Source organism: Lampris incognitus, chromosome 18 (assembly GCF_029633865.1).
Source record: "Lampris incognitus isolate fLamInc1 chromosome 18, fLamInc1.hap2, whole genome shotgun sequence".
Classification (NCBI taxonomy): Eukaryota; Metazoa; Chordata; class Actinopteri; order Lampriformes; family Lampridae; genus Lampris; species Lampris incognitus.
This window is the reverse complement of record NC_079228.1, coordinates 42,342,339-42,362,338: the sequence shown is the minus strand read 5'-3', so window position 1 is coordinate 42,362,338 and position 20,000 is coordinate 42,342,339. Positions and strand designations below refer to the sequence as shown.

Here is a 20,000-nt window from a genome sequence, read left to right as displayed (position 1 = left end):
TAGCCACTCATGAGTTAGCAACAACACAAGCACACACAGGGTGAGCTGAACAACACACACACACACACACACACACACACAAACTAACCCTAACCCTGTCTCTGCATATAGCCACTCATGAGTTAGCAACAACACAAGCACACACAGGGTGAGCTGAACAACACACACACACACACACACACACACACACACACACACACACAGTGACTCACACACACACACACACACACACACACAAACTAACCCTAACCCTGTCTCTGCACATAGCCACTCATGAGTTAGCAACAACACAAGCACACACAGGGTGAGCTGAACAACACACACACACACACACACACACACACACACAGTGACTCACACACACACACACACACACACACACACACACACACACACACAAACTAACCCTAACCCTGTCTCTGCACATAGCCACTCATGAGTTAGCAACAACACAAGCACACACAGGGTGAGCTGAACAACACACACACACACACACACACACACACACACACACACACACACACACACACACACACACACACACACACACACACACACAAACTAACCCTAACCCTGTCTCTGCATATAGCCACTCATGAGTTAGCAACAACACAAGCACACACAGGGTGAGCTGAACAACACACACACACACACACACACACACACAAACTAACCCTAACCCTGTCTCTGCACATAGCCACTCATGAGTTAGCAACAACACAAGCACACACAGGGTGAGCTGAACAACACACACACACACACACACACACACACACACACACACACACACACACACACAAACTAACCCTAACCCTGTCTCTGCACATAGTCACTCATGAGTTAGCAACAACACAAGCAAACACAGGGTGAGCTGAACAACACACACAAACACACACACACACACACAGTGACTCACACACACACACAGTGACTCACACACACACACACATACACACACACACACACACTAACCCTGTCTCTCCACATATCAACTCATCTGAGTTAGCAACAAAACAAGGACACACAGTGTGAGCTGAACAACGCACACACACACACACACACACACACACACACACACACACACACACACACACACACACACACACACACACACACACTAACCCTAACCCTGTCTCTCCACATATCAACTCATCTGAGTTAGCAACAAGGACACACAGGGTGAGCTGAACAATGCACACACACACACACACACACACACACACACACACACTGACTCACACACACACTGACTCACACACACACACACACTAACCCTAACACACACACACACATTAACCCTAACACACACACACACACTAACACACACATTAACCCTAACACACACACACACACTAACACAAACATTAACCCTAACACACACACACACTAACACACACTAACCCTAACACACACACTAACAAACATACTAACACACACACTAACCCTAACACACACACACACTAACCCTAACACACACACACACACTAACACACACACTAACCCTAACACACACACACACACACTATACCACACATACTAACTCTAACACACACACTAACCCTAACACAGAGACACACTAACCCTAACACACACACACACACACAAACCCTAACACACACACACACTAACCCTAACACACACACACACACACTAACACACACACTAACCCTAACACACACACACACACTAACCCACACATACTAACTCTAACACACACACTAACCCTAACACACACACTAACCCTAACACACACACACACACACACACACACACAAACCCTAACACACACACTAACCCTAACACACAGACACACAAACCTAACACGCACACACTAACACACACACTAACCCTAACACACACACACACACACACACACACACACAAACAACTTTGTTTCTCTATACTTGCAGGGACCCCTCAAGTATAGAGATGTCATTTCCTAGCCCTTAACCATCATAACTACATGTCTGACTCTAACCCTAACCCTTACCCTAACCGTACCCTAATCCTAATCCTAACCTTAACCATATATCCAAGTCCTAAACAAGACCCTTATCTTTTTAACTCATCTTTTTGCCTTCGCTTACGATTAGTTGCCTTTAAGTTGAGTGCTTCACAACCTGTACTGCATGGCGGGTCGGTTTCTGTCTCTATGAATTTACCAACCACTGTTCTGCCGACGCCATTATAGCGTATGCATTATAGAGTATAGATTATAGTTTATACATTATAGAGTATAGATTATAGTTTATACATTGTAGAGTATAGATTATAGCGTATATGTTATAGAGTATACATTATAGTGTATACATTATAGAGTATAGATTATAGCGTATACATTATAGAGTATAGATTATAGCGTATACATTATAGAGTATAGATTATAGCGTATACGTTATAGAGTATAGATTATAGTGTGTACATTATAGAGTATAGATTATAGCGTATGCATTATAGAGTATAGATTATAGTGTATACATTATAGAGTATAGATTATAGCATATACATTATAGAGTATAGATTATAGCGTGTACATTATAGTGTATACATTATAGAGTATAGATTATAGCATGTACATTATATAGTATAGATTATAGCGGATACATTATAGAGTATAGATTATAGCGTATGCATTATAGAGTATAGATTATAGTGTGTACATTATAGAGTATAGATAATAGCGTGTACATTATAGAGTACAGATTATAGCATATATATTATAGAGTATAGATTATAGCGTATACATTATAGAGTATAGATTATAGTGTATATGTTATAGAGTATAGATTATAGCGTATACGTTATAGAGTATAGTGTATACATTATAGAGTATAGATTATAGTGTGTACATTATAGAATATAGAGTATACATTATATAGTATAGATTATAGCATATATATTATAGAGTATATAGTGTATGCATTATAGAGTATAGATTATAGCGTGTACATTATAGATTATATAGAGTATACATTATATTGTATAGATTATAGCATATACATTATAAAGTATAGATTATAGCGCATACATTATAGAGTACAGATTATAGCGTATACATTATAGAGTATAGATTATGACTAGTTGTTGACTTAATTGATGATGACTAATGACTATTGCAAACTGTTCTCTTGTCTCACATGTCTTTTCTCTCTCTGAATGACATCTTCTCCTTTCTCTTCTTGTGTGTGTGAATGGTGTCATGTGCGTCTCCCTTGTGTGCACGTGCAGTCGGTTCACCTCCCAGGTCTCCGTGGTGACGGTGGTCGCCACTTGGCATCCCCCTCATCACATTTTCTTTTTATTAATCCATATAATTGTTTTACATGGCGATGGTGGTGGCGTGGCTCGGGTCCTGGTCTGTTCCGGTGGCGTCTGGACACTGCTTGGCATCCTGCGCATCATATTCTTCATATATTTTATAAGTCCATTATAGTTCTCTTTATCCTCTTTCAGTGTTGTGTTGTGTAAATTGCGTAAACACAACATCACGCCACGTTGTGGGTCTTGGGAGAGCTCCTCCTCTGGTGCTCTCCCTGAGGGTTCTTCCTGTCTTTTCTCCCTGTTAGAGGGTTTTAGGGAGGTGTTCCTTATCCGATGAGAAGGTCTAAGGACAGGATGTTGTGTTGCTGTAAAGCCTCCTGAGGCACGTTTGTAATTTATGATATTGGGCTACACAAATAAAATGGATTTGACTTGACCCTTTTCCTCACAGGGACCCATAAAATGTCCCCGCGAGGTAGGTCATATTAGGATAGAAAAAACAAGGGCACACACACACACACACACACACACACACACACACACACCTGTGCTCTCTGACATGCTCCTCTCCCGGGCTTCTTTGGGGGTTCCTCGTCCCTCTGACAAGGACTTCCTGCGGTCCTTATTACACCACTTCCAGTCTGGGTGGGCCCTGAAATGGGCCTCCTTCACCTGAAGAGAGAGAAAGGAAGAGAGAGAGAAGACAAAAAAAGTGTGATCATGTGTGTGAGTGCCAGAGTTTCATGTCGATCTGTATCTTGAATAAAGGACAGATTTAAATTTGGCTGACTCAGCACTTTCTTTTTTAAACCGACATCCGACCATCGCCGTCCTGCCCGCACCTCTTGACCATAGCGACCCAGGCTGTAAAACACGGTCATCGTCACGTCTTTCAAGGACATTAGTTGCAAGTTCCATAAACTCATTTTCCTCTTGTGTTACGAGTCTAAATGATTCTGTTCTCTAACATTTCTTCATTCCTGCTTTCTAGCGTGTCATTGTCATACGGCAGTGTTACGCTTTACACGGCTTTGTTTTGTGCCTCATATAGACCCACTGGTAACAATAAGAACATGCCTATTCCCTACTTCTACAGGTTCCGTTTGTGTCCTGTTTTAGCACGTTGAACTGAATTATCCAGCAGGTGGCAGCATACTGAAGCTACGTGACAGCGTGGGATCGTGGGTAGACGTATAGCCTGTGTGTGTAGCTTTGTGTTTGCGAAACATTTTTTTCATGTTGGCAACGCTTCTGTATAATTGCATATGCACATGCACACACATAAGACGGGTTCCACTCCCAGCCTTACAAACTCACAAACAAGTATTATATAGTTTAATAATGCACTGTAATTATTAACTGAGAATAATAAAAAGAGATGGAAGGATGGAAAGCATGGTACTATATTTTTTTAAACATACACAAAGATGGTGAATATCTTGAGAGTGATGATAAAAACAACACCCGAGTTATGTCTGCAGTCTCTGAGGAATGGTCTTACTCATAAGTGGCTCTCCTAAGAACATTAGTGCGTACCACTGTCATATGGGATAACACCGTATCTGCAGGATGGTGAAACTGTACCAAGAACCCGACCCGTGTGGGTTTTTTGCTATTGGTTGTTGGTGATTTGGGAGCTTACGCTTATCTTACCTTTGCACTCATTGCAAGCTAAATGCCGGCATCCTAAAGTGTACAACTCGTCCTGTGATAATCTAGCGGCCATTCTGGAGCAAAGCTGCAGAGTAGCAGCACGCACAACACTCAAGAACACACCACTACAGACGCCAGTGGACTGAGCTGAACCCATCTTGAATTGATTTAGTTTTTTTCTCCTGCCAATCACCCCACTCTTCCGAGCCGTCCCGGGCTGAGGGCTGCCTCCTCCCATACATGTGGAGTCGCCAGCTGCTTCTTTTCACCTGACAATGAGGAGTTTCACCAAGGGGACATAGCACGTGGGAGGATCACACTGACCCCCCCCCCAAACAGGCCCCCCGACCAACCAGAGGAGGCGCTAGTGTGGCGACCAGGACACATACCCACATCCGGCTTCCCACCCGCAGACACAGACAATTGTGTCTGTAGGGACGCCCGACCAAGCCGGAGGTAACACGGGGATTCAAACCGGGATCCTGGGTTGGTTGGCAACGGAATAGACCGCTCCGCCACCCAGATGCCCCCTAAATTGATTTAGTTTATCATCTTACATCATACAACGTCCAGCCTACTATGGCTTACCGCCCAAAACACAAAACGAGAGTAATTTCGTTTGCTTTTCTTTTTTCCACTCATAATAGTTCAGCTCTTCTGTTTCGGTTCAAACGAGTGGTTAACTTTCTGGATCACTGATCTCCCAGCTAGTTTGCCAAAACGTCTCTTAAAACATGGAAAACGATAACGTACTAATCTGTAACTGTTCTATAGTGCTGCAAAAGGAGGATTTTGGAAGGCAGAAGTCTTAAGACCCTGGCCCACAATAACAGCCGTGCCGCTGCGTTGTTAAGAACATGATTGACTGTTTCCATGCTGATAAATTCTGTGCTTGGAGAGGTTCAAGGCTCTAATAGATACAGGTCACAGTACTGAGAGGTACCTGGAAGGCGAGGTCGTGGTACTGCTGTTTCTCATTGGGGCCCAGGGCGTACCACCACTCCCCCAGGATCTTGCTGACGGTGCGGTTGTCTTGGTTGGGGTGGCGCTGGTGGACCAAGGCGCGGTGGCGTTTGCTGAAGATCATGAAGGCGTTCATGGGACGCCGGATGTGGTCCTTCTCCCTCTGGATGTTTGGGTTGGAGGGAGGAAGAGGGAGAGAGGTAAGACTGAATTGTCCACCTGTCTGTCTTTTCCTGTCTGTCTGGTTGACCATTCTGTTTCCATTTCTGGGCAGTATGATTACAGACTGTCTGACTGTCTGTCTTTCTGATTGTCTGACTGTCTGTCTGAAGAAGTGGGACCAAGTCATTGGTTTCCATGTTACAAGTCTCAAGTCTTGACAACCAAGTCCACAGTCAATTCTCAAGTCCCAAATTTGAGTTTCAAGTCCTAAACAAGTCATTATGCATTCTTCATTGAATCTAATGCCGTTTCATATTTCAACAACAGAGTAGTGGTTAATACAGGGAGGTGGCGAGTATTGGGCCAGATGTCCTACTTGCCAAAAGGAATGCGAAGCGGTGTGGTGGCCTCTCGCTTCCTTGTGTAGTGATCGCAGCGGGTCCATCAGGACCTTAGCATATGGCTGCTCCTACGCAAATGTGTCTGCAGCAGCACCTTCTCGTGGTACCTCCTGTTTTTACAAAGTCTGCTGCGGGGGTGACCAGGTTCCCGGCGGTATAACCGGGTGGGTCGATTGGACTTGTTAGCCTTGGTTGGCAGCCAGTCTAGGAGAAGGACAACTCTGATTTCAAACCCGGGTAGATGAAGCTCGTTAGCCTGTCGGGCAGTTCATCTAGGAGAAGGAAAACTCTGATTTAAAACCTCCGCTACCTTGCGAGTATACTCGTCTACGGGAAAGGCTTCGGGAAGAAACCCTGAGAAAAAATCTGAATCCGTCTCCATTGCCAGTTGTCTCGCTAGTCTTGCCACTGGTAGTAGGTGGTCTCGGCCAAGAGAGTGGGGTTGGTGATGCGCAACTCTTCCTCACTTTAATCATTGCGCAAGTCATCAGTAATCCATCACAGCATGACTAGATGGTCCTCGTCGCTGCGATGGACAAATAACACTAAACATCCACGCATTCATCCATTATCCAAGCCGCTTATCCTGCTCTCAGGGTAGCGGGGATACTGGAGCCTATCCCAGCAGTCACTAGGTGGCAGGCAGGGAGACACCCTAAACGACTAGCACTAAACAACTAGTAGTTAATACCCTAAATTTATGGAAATCATGTAGCTTTTAAGATTTGTATTTATTACAGACTGATTCAATGTGGATTTGTAATTTTGGAAATGAAGAGTTAATTGGCAGCACACTTTTTGAAAGCATTTCATCTTTGGGCCTGGAGAAGGTATCAAGTCTTTCAAGGCAAAAAGCTCAAGTCTGACTGAAGTCATGACCATTGGTGTGTTAGTCAGTCAAGTTGCAAGTCTTTTCAGTTTTGTCAAGTTAAGTCTAAAGTCATCAAATTTGTGATTTGATTCTGACTCGAGTCCAAGTCATGTGACTCAAGTCCACACCTCTGTCAGTCTGTCTCACTGGCATAGAATGATTGACAGATTAGAATAAGACAGACCCACCAGCTGACTGACTGATGTCTATCTGATTGAACATACCTGTCTGATCATGTGTTTATGCAACACATGATCAGAATGGCTATCCATCTGTCTGTTTGCCTGTCTGACTGACCAACTGTTTTGCCTTCATCACTGGAGAGGGCGCCAGCTGGCAGAGTGGCTCAGTTGTTGGTTTATCTGAACAACTGGCTGACTGTTTTATTTTATTTTTTATCTGCCTGTCTGACACACTGACCTTCCTGTCTCCATCCTTGGGGAGGGCGCTGAGGGACTGTGTGCGTCTCTTGATGGGGCCAGTAGAGGGCGCTGGGTCATTGGCCACACCCGGAAAGAACCTGCATTAATCCACAAAGAGGTGAAAGTGAACACCAGTCAGAGAGAGGAAACTACAAATCCATAATAAATGTACGGGAATCTGTCTAAGCAGCATTGGTAAGGAGACATGCTAAGAACTTGATGATACAATACAAACTGGATACCCAAATTACTTCCTAACCAAAAATAATAAAACTATCAACGATATGGCCTTAATTGTTAATGAATTCAATTATTTATTTATTTTGTTGGTGATGGTCCTGGTTTGGCTGGAGAGATTGCAAGTAAAGATGTACAGGTATAAGAATCTTTGTTTTTAAAGGGAACAGATGAAAAACAAATTACTGACATTGTCAAAAGTTTTAAGACTAAGAGGTCAACAGACTGCAATGGTATTGAAATGTCACTATTAAAAATATTATTGAGTGTGTGGTGAAACCTCTTACATATAGTATATGCAATCAATCTCTGAAAACTGGTGTTTTTCCATGTAAAATGAAAACGGCTAAAGTCATACCCATATACAAGGCTGGCGATAGACACACACTCTCAAATTACAGACCTGTTTCTTTGCTTCCACAATTCTCTAAAATACTGGAAAATATATTCTACTCAAGGTTGGATGACTTTATCACAAAACATAACGTACTGTGTGAACAACAATATGGATTTAGAACCAATAGGACTACATCATCTGCACTCATTATGTGGAAGAGATAACAACTGCTATGAAAAAAAAGAATATGCAGTAGGAGTATTCTTAGCTCTAAAAAAAAATTTGATATGGTTGACCACGACGTATTATTAATAAAACTACAAAAATATGGAGTCAGAGGTATTGCTCTTTCTTGGCTATCCAGTTACCTAAATAATAGGAACCAATATGTGCAAATTAATAATCATAAACCACAATTAATGAAGGTTAAGTGTGGGATTCCTCAAGGCTCAGTGTTGGGACCATTGTTGTTTATTTTGTACATTAATAATATATGTGAGTTTTCCAAAACACATACCTACTTTGCAGTGGGGACAACTTGGAACAACTTTTGGATACAGTAGGAAATGAATTGAAGAAACTAAAGAGTTGGTTTGATTCAAATAAACTAACACTAAATCTAAGCAAAACAAACTTTATAATATTTGGGAATCGGTTAACAAACTCAAACAAGAAGCTCATGATAAATGATGGAGAAATTGAAGAAGTGTCAGAAATCAAATTTCTTGGGAGTAATAATAGACAATAAACTATGTTGGAAACCACATATAAAGTATATTAAAGCAAAAATATCGAAGTCACTTGCAATACTATATAAAGTCAAAGACCTCCTGCATCAACCAGCACTATACACCTTGTACTGCTCCTTCATACTTCCATACGTCACCTCCTGTGTGGAAGTGTGGGGCAACACATACAAAACAAACACAGGTCCAATCTTCATCCTTCAAAAAAGAGCCATAAGAATTGTAAACAAAACCACTTACAGAGAGCCTACAAACCCACTCTTTATCAAACTGAAAGCACTAAAATTTAAGGATTTGGTTGACTTCAAAACAATTCAAATCATGTACAGGGTAAAAAAATCAGCAGTTACCAAACAGTGTTCAAAAGTTGTTCCAGATGAGGGAAAGTAAACAGGATCTCAGAGGAACATGTGTATTCACAAAACAACCAGTGAGGAAAAATGCAAAACTTCATTGTGTGACCATCAGAGGAGTCAATCTATGGAACAGCTGTACAAAAGAAATGAAGCTGTGTACATCAATAAGTAAGTTTAAACAGCTCTTTAAAAGTAACATGTTGAACAGATGTAGGACGGATGAACAAAGAGGTGGATGGAATAACATGACATGATACATGACGTGTGAGGTGTCTTGTTTGACTTGTGCTGTTTTGTTTATTTTGATCTCTATGCATTGGTCTTTCTTTTCTTTTTTTCATGTTTGTTTTGTTTTGAAAGTTGTGCTTTGGCTTGATTTGGCTGATAATGTATAGGAAAGGGGCAGGACCAGAAAAGTTCTTTACTTCATCCTACGCCCTTTTCCATCATGGACTAGTGATTATTTGTGTTGTTACAGAGAGTTTGCAAAATATGTTCACTATTATTTCCATTTGTTCTGGTATTCCTGCCTACATATTTCATTTTGTTATTTTAACATGTTTGAAATAAAAATCAGTATCAATATCAATTTGTGTGATAATACAAGTGTCACGATTCAATATATTATGATTTATTAAGACACTACAAACACTGCAATATATTGTTTTATCGATATATTACTTTGATTAAATATATAGTGGCAACTAAATTGGAAGAAAAAGGGAAAAATCAGAAATAAATTAATAAAAAAAACTGGATTTCACTAATCCAGTTTATGTCTCCTTTTTATTCTTCTGTAGGAGACTTGCTGTGCACAAATGGTATTTCTAATCATTACCCTCACTTTCACTTTCGCAGCTCAACACAGCTTAACCCGAACCCCATGTGGAGGCTGCATGTTACCACCAGTCTCCAGGTGAGTGGACTCACGGGGGCAAATGAGGACTAAGTGCCTTCCTTGATTGTTTCTCGACAAAAGAAGTTGTGGACGGGACAGCGTTGCCTTATTTGCTGACATTGGCCCTGTTTAGACCTTTATCCAGATATATCCAGAGACAGACGCTGTTTACACCTGGTGTCAACATGCGTCTCCATTCACCACCGATGATCGATTTCTCTTCCCTGCTCAATGTGCAAATAACTTGATATGTCTCCACACAGTTGCTTTTTCAACAACAACAAACTTCATTTTATATAAAGGGGTGTAGATGTAGAGGACAGTGATGGAGGTGTCCATGTATAAAGGATATAAAGGGGTGTAGATGTAGAGGACAGTGATGGAGGTGTCCATGTATAAAGGATATAAAGGGGTGTAAGTGTAGCGGACAGTGATGGTGGTGTCCACGTATAAAGGATATAAAGGGGTGTAGATGTAGAGGACAGTGATGGTGGTGTCCACGTATAAAGGATATAAAGGGGTGTAAGTGTAGCGGACAGTGATGGTGGTGTCCACGTATAAAGGAAATAAAGAGGTGTAGATGTAGAGCACAGTGATGGTGGTGTCCACGTATAAAGGATATAAAGGGGTGTAGATGTAGAGGACAGTGATGGTGGTGTCCACGTATAAAGGATATAAAGGGGTGTAAGTGTAGCGGACAGTGGTGGTGGTGTCCACGTATAAAGGAAATAAAGAGGTGTAGATGTAGAGCACAGTGATGGCGGTGTCCATGTATATTACTACTACTTTAGGCTGCTCCCGTTAGGGGGCGCCACAGCGGATCATCCATTTCCATCTCTTCCTGTCCTCTGCATCTTCCTCTGTTACACCAGCCACCTGCATGTCCTCCCTCACCACCTCCATAAACCTCCTCTTTGGCCTTCCTCTTCTCCTCTTCCCTGGCAGCTCCATATTCAGCATCCTTCTCCCAATATACCCAGCATCTCTCCTCCACACATGTCCACACCATCTCAATCTTGTCTCTCTTGCTTTGTCTCCACACCGTCCAACCTGAGCTGTCCCCCTAATATACTCGTTCCTAATCCTGTCCTTCTTCATCACTCCCAATGAAAATCTTATCATCTTCATCTCTGCCACCTCCACCTCCAGCTCCACCTCCTGTCTTTTCATCAGTGCCACTGTCTCCAAACCATACAACATAGCTGGTCTCACTACCATCTTGTAAACCTTCCCTTTAACTCTTGCTGGTACCCTTCTGTCACACATCACTCCTGACACTCTTCTCCACCCACTCCACCCTGCCTGCACTCTCTTCTTCACCTCTCTTCTGCACTCCCCGTTACTTTGGACAGTTGGCCCCAAGTATTTAAACTCATATATGCCTTCATCACCTCCACTCCTTGCATCCTCACCATTCCACTGTCCTCACTCTCATTCATGCATAGGTATTCCGTCTTGCTCCTACTGACTTTCATTCCTCTTCTCTCCAGTGCATACCTCCAAGAAAGGGCTCAGAGCCGATCCTTGATGTAATCCCACCGCCACCTTGAACCCATCTGTCATTCCAACCACACACCTCACCACTGTCACACTGCCCTCATACATATCCTGCACCACTCCTACATACTTCTCGGCAACTCTCGACTTCCTCATACAATACCACACCTCCTCTCTCAGCACCCTGTTATAAGCTTTCTCTAAATCTACAAAGACACAATGTAACTCCTTCTGGCCTCCTCTATACTTCTCCATCAACATTCTCAAAGCAAACATCACATCTGTGGTGCGCTTTCCTGGCATGAAACCATACTGCTGCTGCTGATCATCACCTCTCCTCCTCTTAACCTAGCTTCTATTACTCTTTCCCAAATCTTCATGCTGTGGCTGATCATCACCTCTCCTCCTCTTAACCTAGCTTCTATTACTCTTTCCCATATCTTCATGCTGTGGCTGATCATCACCTCTCCTCCTCTTAACCTAGCTTCTATTACTCTTTCCCATATCTTCATGCTGTGGCTGATCATCACCTCTCCTCCTCTTAACCTAGCTTCTATTACTCTTTCCCATATCTTCATGCTGTGGCTGATCATCACCTCTCCTCCTCTTAACCTAGCTTCTATTACTCTTTCCCATATCTTCATGCTGTGGCTGATCATCACCTCTCCTCCTCTTAACCTATCTTCTATTACTCTTTCCCAAATCTTCATGCTGTGGCTGATCAACTTTATACCTCTGTAGTTGCTACAGTTCTGCACATCACCCTTGTTCTTGAAAATCAGTACCAGTATGCTTCTTCTCCACTCCTCAGGCATCCTCTCACTTTCAAAGATTGTGTTAAACAATCTAATTAAAACCCCACTGCCATCTCTCCTAAACACCTCCATGCCTCCACAGGTATGTCATCAGGACCAACTGCCTTTCCACTCTTCATCCTCTTCATAGCTGCCCTCACTTCCTCCTTGTTAATCCACTGAACTTCCTGATTCACTCTCACTACATCATCCAACCTTATCTCTCTCTCTCTCTCTCTCTCTCTCTCTCTCTCTCTCTCTCTCTCTCTCTCTCTCTCTCTATCTCATTTTCTTCATTCATCAGCCCCTCAAAGTACTCCTTCTACCTTCTCAGCACACTCTCCTCACTTGTCAGCACATTTCCATCTCTATCCTTGATCACCCTAACTTGCTGCACATCCTTCCCAGCTCGGTCCCTCTGTCTAGCCAATCGGTACAAGTCCTTTTCTCCTTCCTTAGTGTCTAATCTGTCATACAACTCACCATACACCTTTTCCTTTGCCTTGCCACCTCTCTCTTTGCTTTACGCTGCATCTCCTTGTACTCCTGTCTACTTTCTTCATCTCTCTGACTATCCCACTTCTTCTTTGCCAAACTCTTCCTCTGTATACTTCCTCATTCCACCACCAAGTCTCCTTGTCTTCCTTCCTCTGTCCAGATGACACACCAAGTACCTTCCTAGCTGTCTCCCTCACTATTTCTGCAGTGGTTGTCCAGCCATCTGGCAACTCTTCACTACCACCCAGTGCCTGTCTTACCTCCTGCCTGAACTCCACACAACAGTCTTCCTTCTTCAACTTCCACCATTTGATCTTCGGCTCTGCCTTCATTTGCTTCCTCTTCTTGGTCTCCAAAGTCATCCTACAGACCACCATCCGATGCTGCCTAGCTACGTTCTCCCCTGTCACCACCTTGCAGTCTCCAATCCCTTTTAGATGGCGCCTTCTACATAAGATATAGTCCACCTTTGTGCACTTTCCTCCACTCTTGTACGTCACCCTGTGTTCTTCCCTCTTCTTGAAATATGTATTCACCACAGCCATTTCCATGATGGCGGTGTCCATGTATAAAGGAAATAAAGGGGTGTAGATGTAGAGGACAGTGATGGAGGTTTAGGTTAGACTGAAGATGGCAGGATTGGAGAACATCTAGTCCCAGCTTCTCTCAAGTCCTGGGACGAATCCTCAAATCCTCTAAGGTCTACCCTAGCCTAGTCCAGTCTAGTTTAGTTGGTCTTCTACGCGGCTTATATTTTATTGTGAGCTGGGCACCATATGCGTTGCCTATGTCACATGGGTCTAGTCATCATTGATGCCCCAATATGACAGACTGGCAGTTCAGATGGGGTTGTGAGCATTTTCCTCTGGACATCAGAAAAAGCACGAACTTTCGCCCTCAAAGCGGCCGTGTGATGCATCTAGTTTTTTCTTGGCTTGTCTTGAGGCCAATGAGTATCATCCTAGACTCATACCAACATGTTTTCAGCTCAAAATATGTAAAAAAAAAAAAAAAACAACAAAAACAAATAGTAACAGCTTACTGTCCCTCTAACACAGCCTTCCCAGCTAACAGCAGTGTGCGGTATGCAGTCTGATGGAATGGATTGCTGGTGTGTAAATAGGATACACCTGACCACCATCACAACAGCCAAGGTCTAGCCTGAAAGCAGTTTACACAGCCCAGGCGAGGCAAGTTTAACTACATGGCACATGTCATCATTTGAGCCAATCCAAAGTGCTGCACATGAAGGCATGAACATACAACAAAAAAGTGCTGCACATGAACGCATGAACACACAACAAAAAAGTGCTGCACATGAAGGCATGAACACGCAACAAAAAAGTGCTGCACATGAAGGCATGAGCACACAACAAAAAAGTGCTGCACATGAACGCATGAACACACAACAAAAAAGTGCTGCACATGAAGGCATGAACACACAACAAAAAAGTGCTGCACATGAAGGCATGAACACACAACAAAAAAGTGCTGCACGTGAAGGCATGAACACAACAAAAAAGTGCTGCACGTGAAGGCATGAACACACAACCAAAAAGTGCTGCACATGAAGGCATGAGCACACAACAAAAAAGTGCTGCACATGAAGGCATGAACACACAACAAAAAAGTGCTGCACGTGAAGGCATGAACACACAACAAAAAAGTGCTGCACGTGAAGGCATGAACACACAAAAAAGTGCTGCACATGAAGGCATGAACACGCAACAAAAAAGTGCTGCACATGAAGGCATGAGCACACAACAAAAAAGTGCTGCACATGAACGCATGAACACACAACAAAAAAGTGCTGCACATGAAGGCATGAACACAACAAAAAAGTGCTGCACATGAAGGCATGAGCACACAACAAAAAAGTGCTGCACATGAAGGCATGAACACACAACAAAAAAGTGCTGCACATGAAGGCATGAGCACACAACAAAAAAGTGCTGCACATGAAGGCATGAGCACACAACAAAAAAGTGCTGCACATGAAGGCATGAACACACAACAAAAAAGTGCTGCACGTGAAGGCATGAACACACAACAAAAAAGTGCTGCACGTGAAGGCATGAACACACAACAAAAAAGTGCTGCACATGAAGGCATGAACACACAACAAAAAAGTGCTGCACATGAAGGCATGAGCACACAACAAAAAAGTGCTGCACATGAAGGCATGAACACACAACAAAAAAGTGCTGCACATGAAGGCATGAGCACACAACAAAAAAGTGCTGCACGTGAAGGCATGAACACACAACAAAAAAGTGCTGCACATGAAGGCATGAGCACACAACAAAAAAGTGCTGCACATGAAGGCATGAACACACAACAAAAAAGTGCTGCACATGAAGGCATGAACACACAACAAAAAGGACACATCGAATCAAGACAAAGAGATCAAATAAGACGAATATCAAAAGATAAAGAATAGGATAAAGAATAACAAAAGAAATGAAGGGTGTCCGGGTGGTGTAGTGGTCTATTCTGTTGCCTACCAACACGGGGATCGCTAGTTTGAATCCCCGCGTTCCCTCCGGATTGGTCAGGTGTTCCTACAGACACAGCTGGCCGTGTCTGTGGGTGGGAAGCCGGATGTGGGTACGTGTCCTGGTCACTGGACTAGCGCCTCCTCTGGTCAGGCGGGGTGCCTGCTTGTGGGGGACAGGGGGGAATAGCGTGATCCTCCCACGTGCTACGCCCCCCCGGTGAAATTCCCCACTGTCAGGTGAAAAGAAGTGGCTGGTGACTCCACATGTATGGGAGGAGACATGTGGTAGTCTGCAGCCCTCCCCGGACCAGCAGAGGGGGTGGAGCAGAGACCGGGACGGCTCGGAAGAGTGGGGGGGTAGTTGACTGGACACAATCGGGGAGAAAAAGGGTGAAAAATTCAAAGGAAAAAAGAAAAGAAGAGAAAAGAGATGAAAGTGGGGTGGGTACGTGTGAAAGGAAACAGAAGGGGTGTAGTAAGCCAGCAGGTTCTCCGAGTTAGTTAGCGAGGTGCAGTGGTGAACACGAGTGTTTTAACCTGGCTTTAAGGCACTCTGGCGTTGGGCGAATCGTATCGCCTCAGGGGCTCCGTTCCAACAGTGAGCTGCATAACTACTACGCGTTGCCTCGCCACGTCCAGCTTTTACCCGGACAACCAGGGAGACTGCTCACGTCACTGAGAACAAGGAAAAATCTATTGCACATGTGGGTCACCAGCGAGAGAGAGCCCTGCACCCACAGCCGTGGCTACATCAACACAAACTTCCTGCCTCTCCTTCTTCTCCACTCGCTCTGCGGCGAGAGTCTGGCAGCCCTTTACCCCAGCGGCGGCCTGAGAAGGCTGAAACCAAGCTCACCTCCCGGAGCCCTGCTGGAACCACACCCACCTCAGCTTCCTCTCTCCCTTCATGTCAGTGTTGATGAACTTTTCCTTTTTGTTTTGTTTTGTGTGCGTGTGTGCGTGTGTGCGTGTGTGCGTGTGTGTGTGTGTGTGTGTGTGTGTGCGTGTGTGCGTGTGTGTGTGTGTGTGTGTAGCTGAGCTGACGTAGGTGGATTTCAGGGCGCCTTGTCTGAGCCAGGCGTCCCTGAGAAAAGCTCTCAGAGCAGCGATTCAAGCCAGAGCACTTCTGACTGCGCTCCGTCGTCACTATCTGATCTCAAACCAGAGTCGGAGACGGGGAAGCGCACACCCGACGCACAACTCAATGTTTTGTATGAGGTTTGTTCCCACACAAGCCCGTCTGCTGATCAGAAGCAAAGGGCGACGCCTGCAAACCCACTGACACCGCACAGCTACAACTTGTCTGAGACACAGTAGGCTAACCCACGTCCTGAGCCGACAACACCACTCTACTGTAGCACAACCGGCGTACTTCAGATACAACCACTGCTGCAGATTTCCCCCCAAAAGACATTTCATCAGGACAGCTCATGAATGAAGTACAAGTACAGCATGACAACGATACCCGGCTGCGCTGATGAACGAACGGATAAGTTTAACACGCCAGACTGCGCTCCTTAACCTACACGCCATCCTTTGCAACAGAAGCCTTGTGATTGACAGCTGACTAACTGATGGGCTTACTGGGCAACGTCTTTATCACCCCATTACTTTTGAACATGCATGGACTCATTTTATCATTTCATAAGTGCAAGAGGTAAGGCAACATAAAGACATGAATAAATGAGTGAAGGAGGCTGTGGAGCTAGCAGCACGCTGCCCCACTTTAACGAGTTGCTATGCTAAACCATGAACAATGGAACATGAATAAATTATTGCGCCTCCATATATGAATGCATAAGTGATTTGTTCTCAACTCTGCAAATGAGTTGTACTGTGTTGTGAGTCAGGAAACTGGTAGAGAAGGTTTAGGGCCAGGTTCTGGAAAACACTAGGGGTGCTGGCGTGTCATACTGCCTATTCCTTCTATAGGAATGTCCGAGAAGAGACAGCTGAGGACACCGGACAGGGACGTGATAAAAGACTCCGAGTCTAAAACCAAGAACACCATCTGTACTCACGGGTCGTCTGTGTCGCTCTCTGTCTCGCTGTCAGCCCCGCTCCTCTCTGTAGGCGGGTTGTCACTGGTGGGGGGCGGGCGTGACGGAGAACCCTGTTCCACGTCCGGTGGGCCAGTCCGCCCATCACTCACCAGGGCCACACCACAACGAGGCTCTGGGGGGGGAAGAGTCATATGTCCATTGTTCACATGTCCTTTCAAAGCCCCATATACGTAGTGCCGTTAGCGCTTAAACCTGCAGTGCAGAAGTTTTGTCCCCCCCTTCTGGCAGGGAGGGTAATTACTTCTATTCTTTCAGCGCTCCACAACGAGGAAAAGCTATGCCAATTAGTTATCCATGTTTGTCTGGAGCATCAGAAACCTTTCTTGGATGCTTCTTAAGTCTTTCCGCCACAGCTTCTGAGCCTGGAAGCTTTCTGGCAGAAAGCCCTGAAGGCCGGCCAATCAGAGGCACGCGGACGCTTTTGCCACACAGAAGTTCAGCTCTGGTAAAGCCATTACTGCTTTTTTCCCCATTTTTCTCCCCAACTGTACTTTGCCAATTACCCCACTCTTACCCACATCCGACTTCCCACCCGCAGACATGGCCGATTGTGTCTGTAGGGATGCGCGACCAACAAAGCAATTACTGCTGGTTGACGTAAAATGTATTACTACACATCACCTCCGGTGCACCGGTGCGGGAATACAGCGTGGGAATACAGCGCGGGAATGTCGCCCCAGACGCCAGGTTTAAAACTTGGTATACAGCTAAACACAGAAGGCTTTATTTAGCTGGCGGTGATGGGCTTAATCGGCACTGTGTGAACTTGTTTGGCGAGGCTCGAGTGTCACGGACACTCACTGTATGTCAAATCCTGTAGTCCAGCTTTAATGAGCTGGGCCGTTAGGAACTGTTGGGAACCGGACCCCTCGTCCTGGCAGTGTTTGCACCATCACCTATCCATTAAAAGCATCAAACTCAGACAGGAAGTTAAAATCCATTTCTCACACACACACACACACACACACAGTCAAGAGTTGTGTATAGGTTTTACTCACTAAAGTCCCATTTCAAAGGTCCAAGAGCTCCCACAAAGGCCTGTGAGAAGCTGGGAAGTAGAACCCCGATGCCCCAGCGTCTGAAAGAGTATTTCAAATGTGCCCGGTGCTGAAGCAACAGCCCTGGCTTAACTACACCCCTCAGTCTTAGCTTTGCACACGTGTGTGTGAAGTGTGGCAGAGAAAGGGTTTCTGGGTAACACCGCCAGGCACACCTCCAGCACGCCGTCATGCGTCTCTCCTGTGTGCCTGCCTGGCTGCGTGCGTGTCATCTCAGCGCTGCTGGCCGAGCAGGGAGGCTACCTGCTAGCATGACCTGCTAGCATGACCTGCTAGCATGACGTCAGCATGGAACCGTAGCGTGGGCGAAAGCAAGCCGACACGACCACACACCACACAGCATCTTCTGGGATTCGACGCTCCACCTTGTGGCTCTTTTGCCTGTTCTGCTTATTTCTGTTTCTAGATCTCTTGGGTGGTGCGTAAATCCCCACGATATTGACTTTTGTAAATTCGCCACCACCCTCTAACGCACACGACGGCACTACGGTGAAGTCCGTGGGCAAACATCTACGTGAGAGTCAGTGTCAACACAACGAGACCGCGTGTCCTTCCAGTACAGCCCAACATCTACCACGCCACCGGGGGCCGGAGGTCACGCCGAGAGACAGGACGCTCATCAAGCGCTACCGGCGGACGTACACGTCGCTCACGCCCATCTCACAAGCCACAGCAGAGCTGCCCGCTCTCGCCGCGAGCAAGGCGCCGTTCTGCCAGCGTGTAGCATGTGACACACACAGCTTCTGTCGGTCCTGCCCGCTACTGCCGGGCCGGCTCCAGACCACCAGGCACCTCGGGTACCAGGGTGAGGGAAAAACAACTCAGTCATGACGACTCCTCCCCAGTGAGGGGCAAGTGTTTCCAAAACGCCCACAACACCTCTGTACTTACATGGCACTGACTACTGCAGCACGCTAGTGTTGCCACACACACGCTAATGTTGTGGGGAGTCCAGCATCCTGTCAGCGACAGGCCGCGCCTCACTGTGTGTGTGTGTAGCCTGTGTGTGTGTGTGTGTGTGTGTATAAATATACATTATATATGTGTGCGTGTGAGTGTTAATATATATATATACACTACCGTTCAAAAGTTTGGGATCACCCAAACAATTTTGTGTTTTCCATGAAAAGTCACACTTATTCACCACCATATGTTGTGAAATGAATAGAAAATAGAGTCAAGACATTGACAAGGTTAGAAATAATGATTTGTATTTGAAATAAGATTTTTTTTACATCAAACTTTGCTTTCGTCAAAGAATCCTCCATTTGCAGCAATTACAGCAT

The 20,000-nt window shown here is 44.9% G+C and overlaps 1 protein-coding gene across 1 annotated transcript in view; it reads right to left on the bottom strand.

Moving 5' to 3' along the window:
* Positions 1 to 20,000, bottom strand: part of cica (capicua transcriptional repressor a) — a 118,210-nt gene that overhangs the window by 51,429 nt on the left and 46,781 nt on the right. The window contains exons 5-8 of the mRNA XM_056298081.1: positions 17,615 to 17,768; positions 7,732 to 7,831; positions 5,858 to 6,040; positions 3,807 to 3,933 (exon numbers count right to left, since the gene is read on the bottom strand). Coding sequence (XP_056154056.1) covers positions 3,807 to 3,933; positions 5,858 to 6,040; positions 7,732 to 7,831; positions 17,615 to 17,768 — 564 coding nt within the window. The remainder of the gene's footprint in view (positions 1 to 3,806; positions 3,934 to 5,857; positions 6,041 to 7,731; positions 7,832 to 17,614; positions 17,769 to 20,000) is intronic.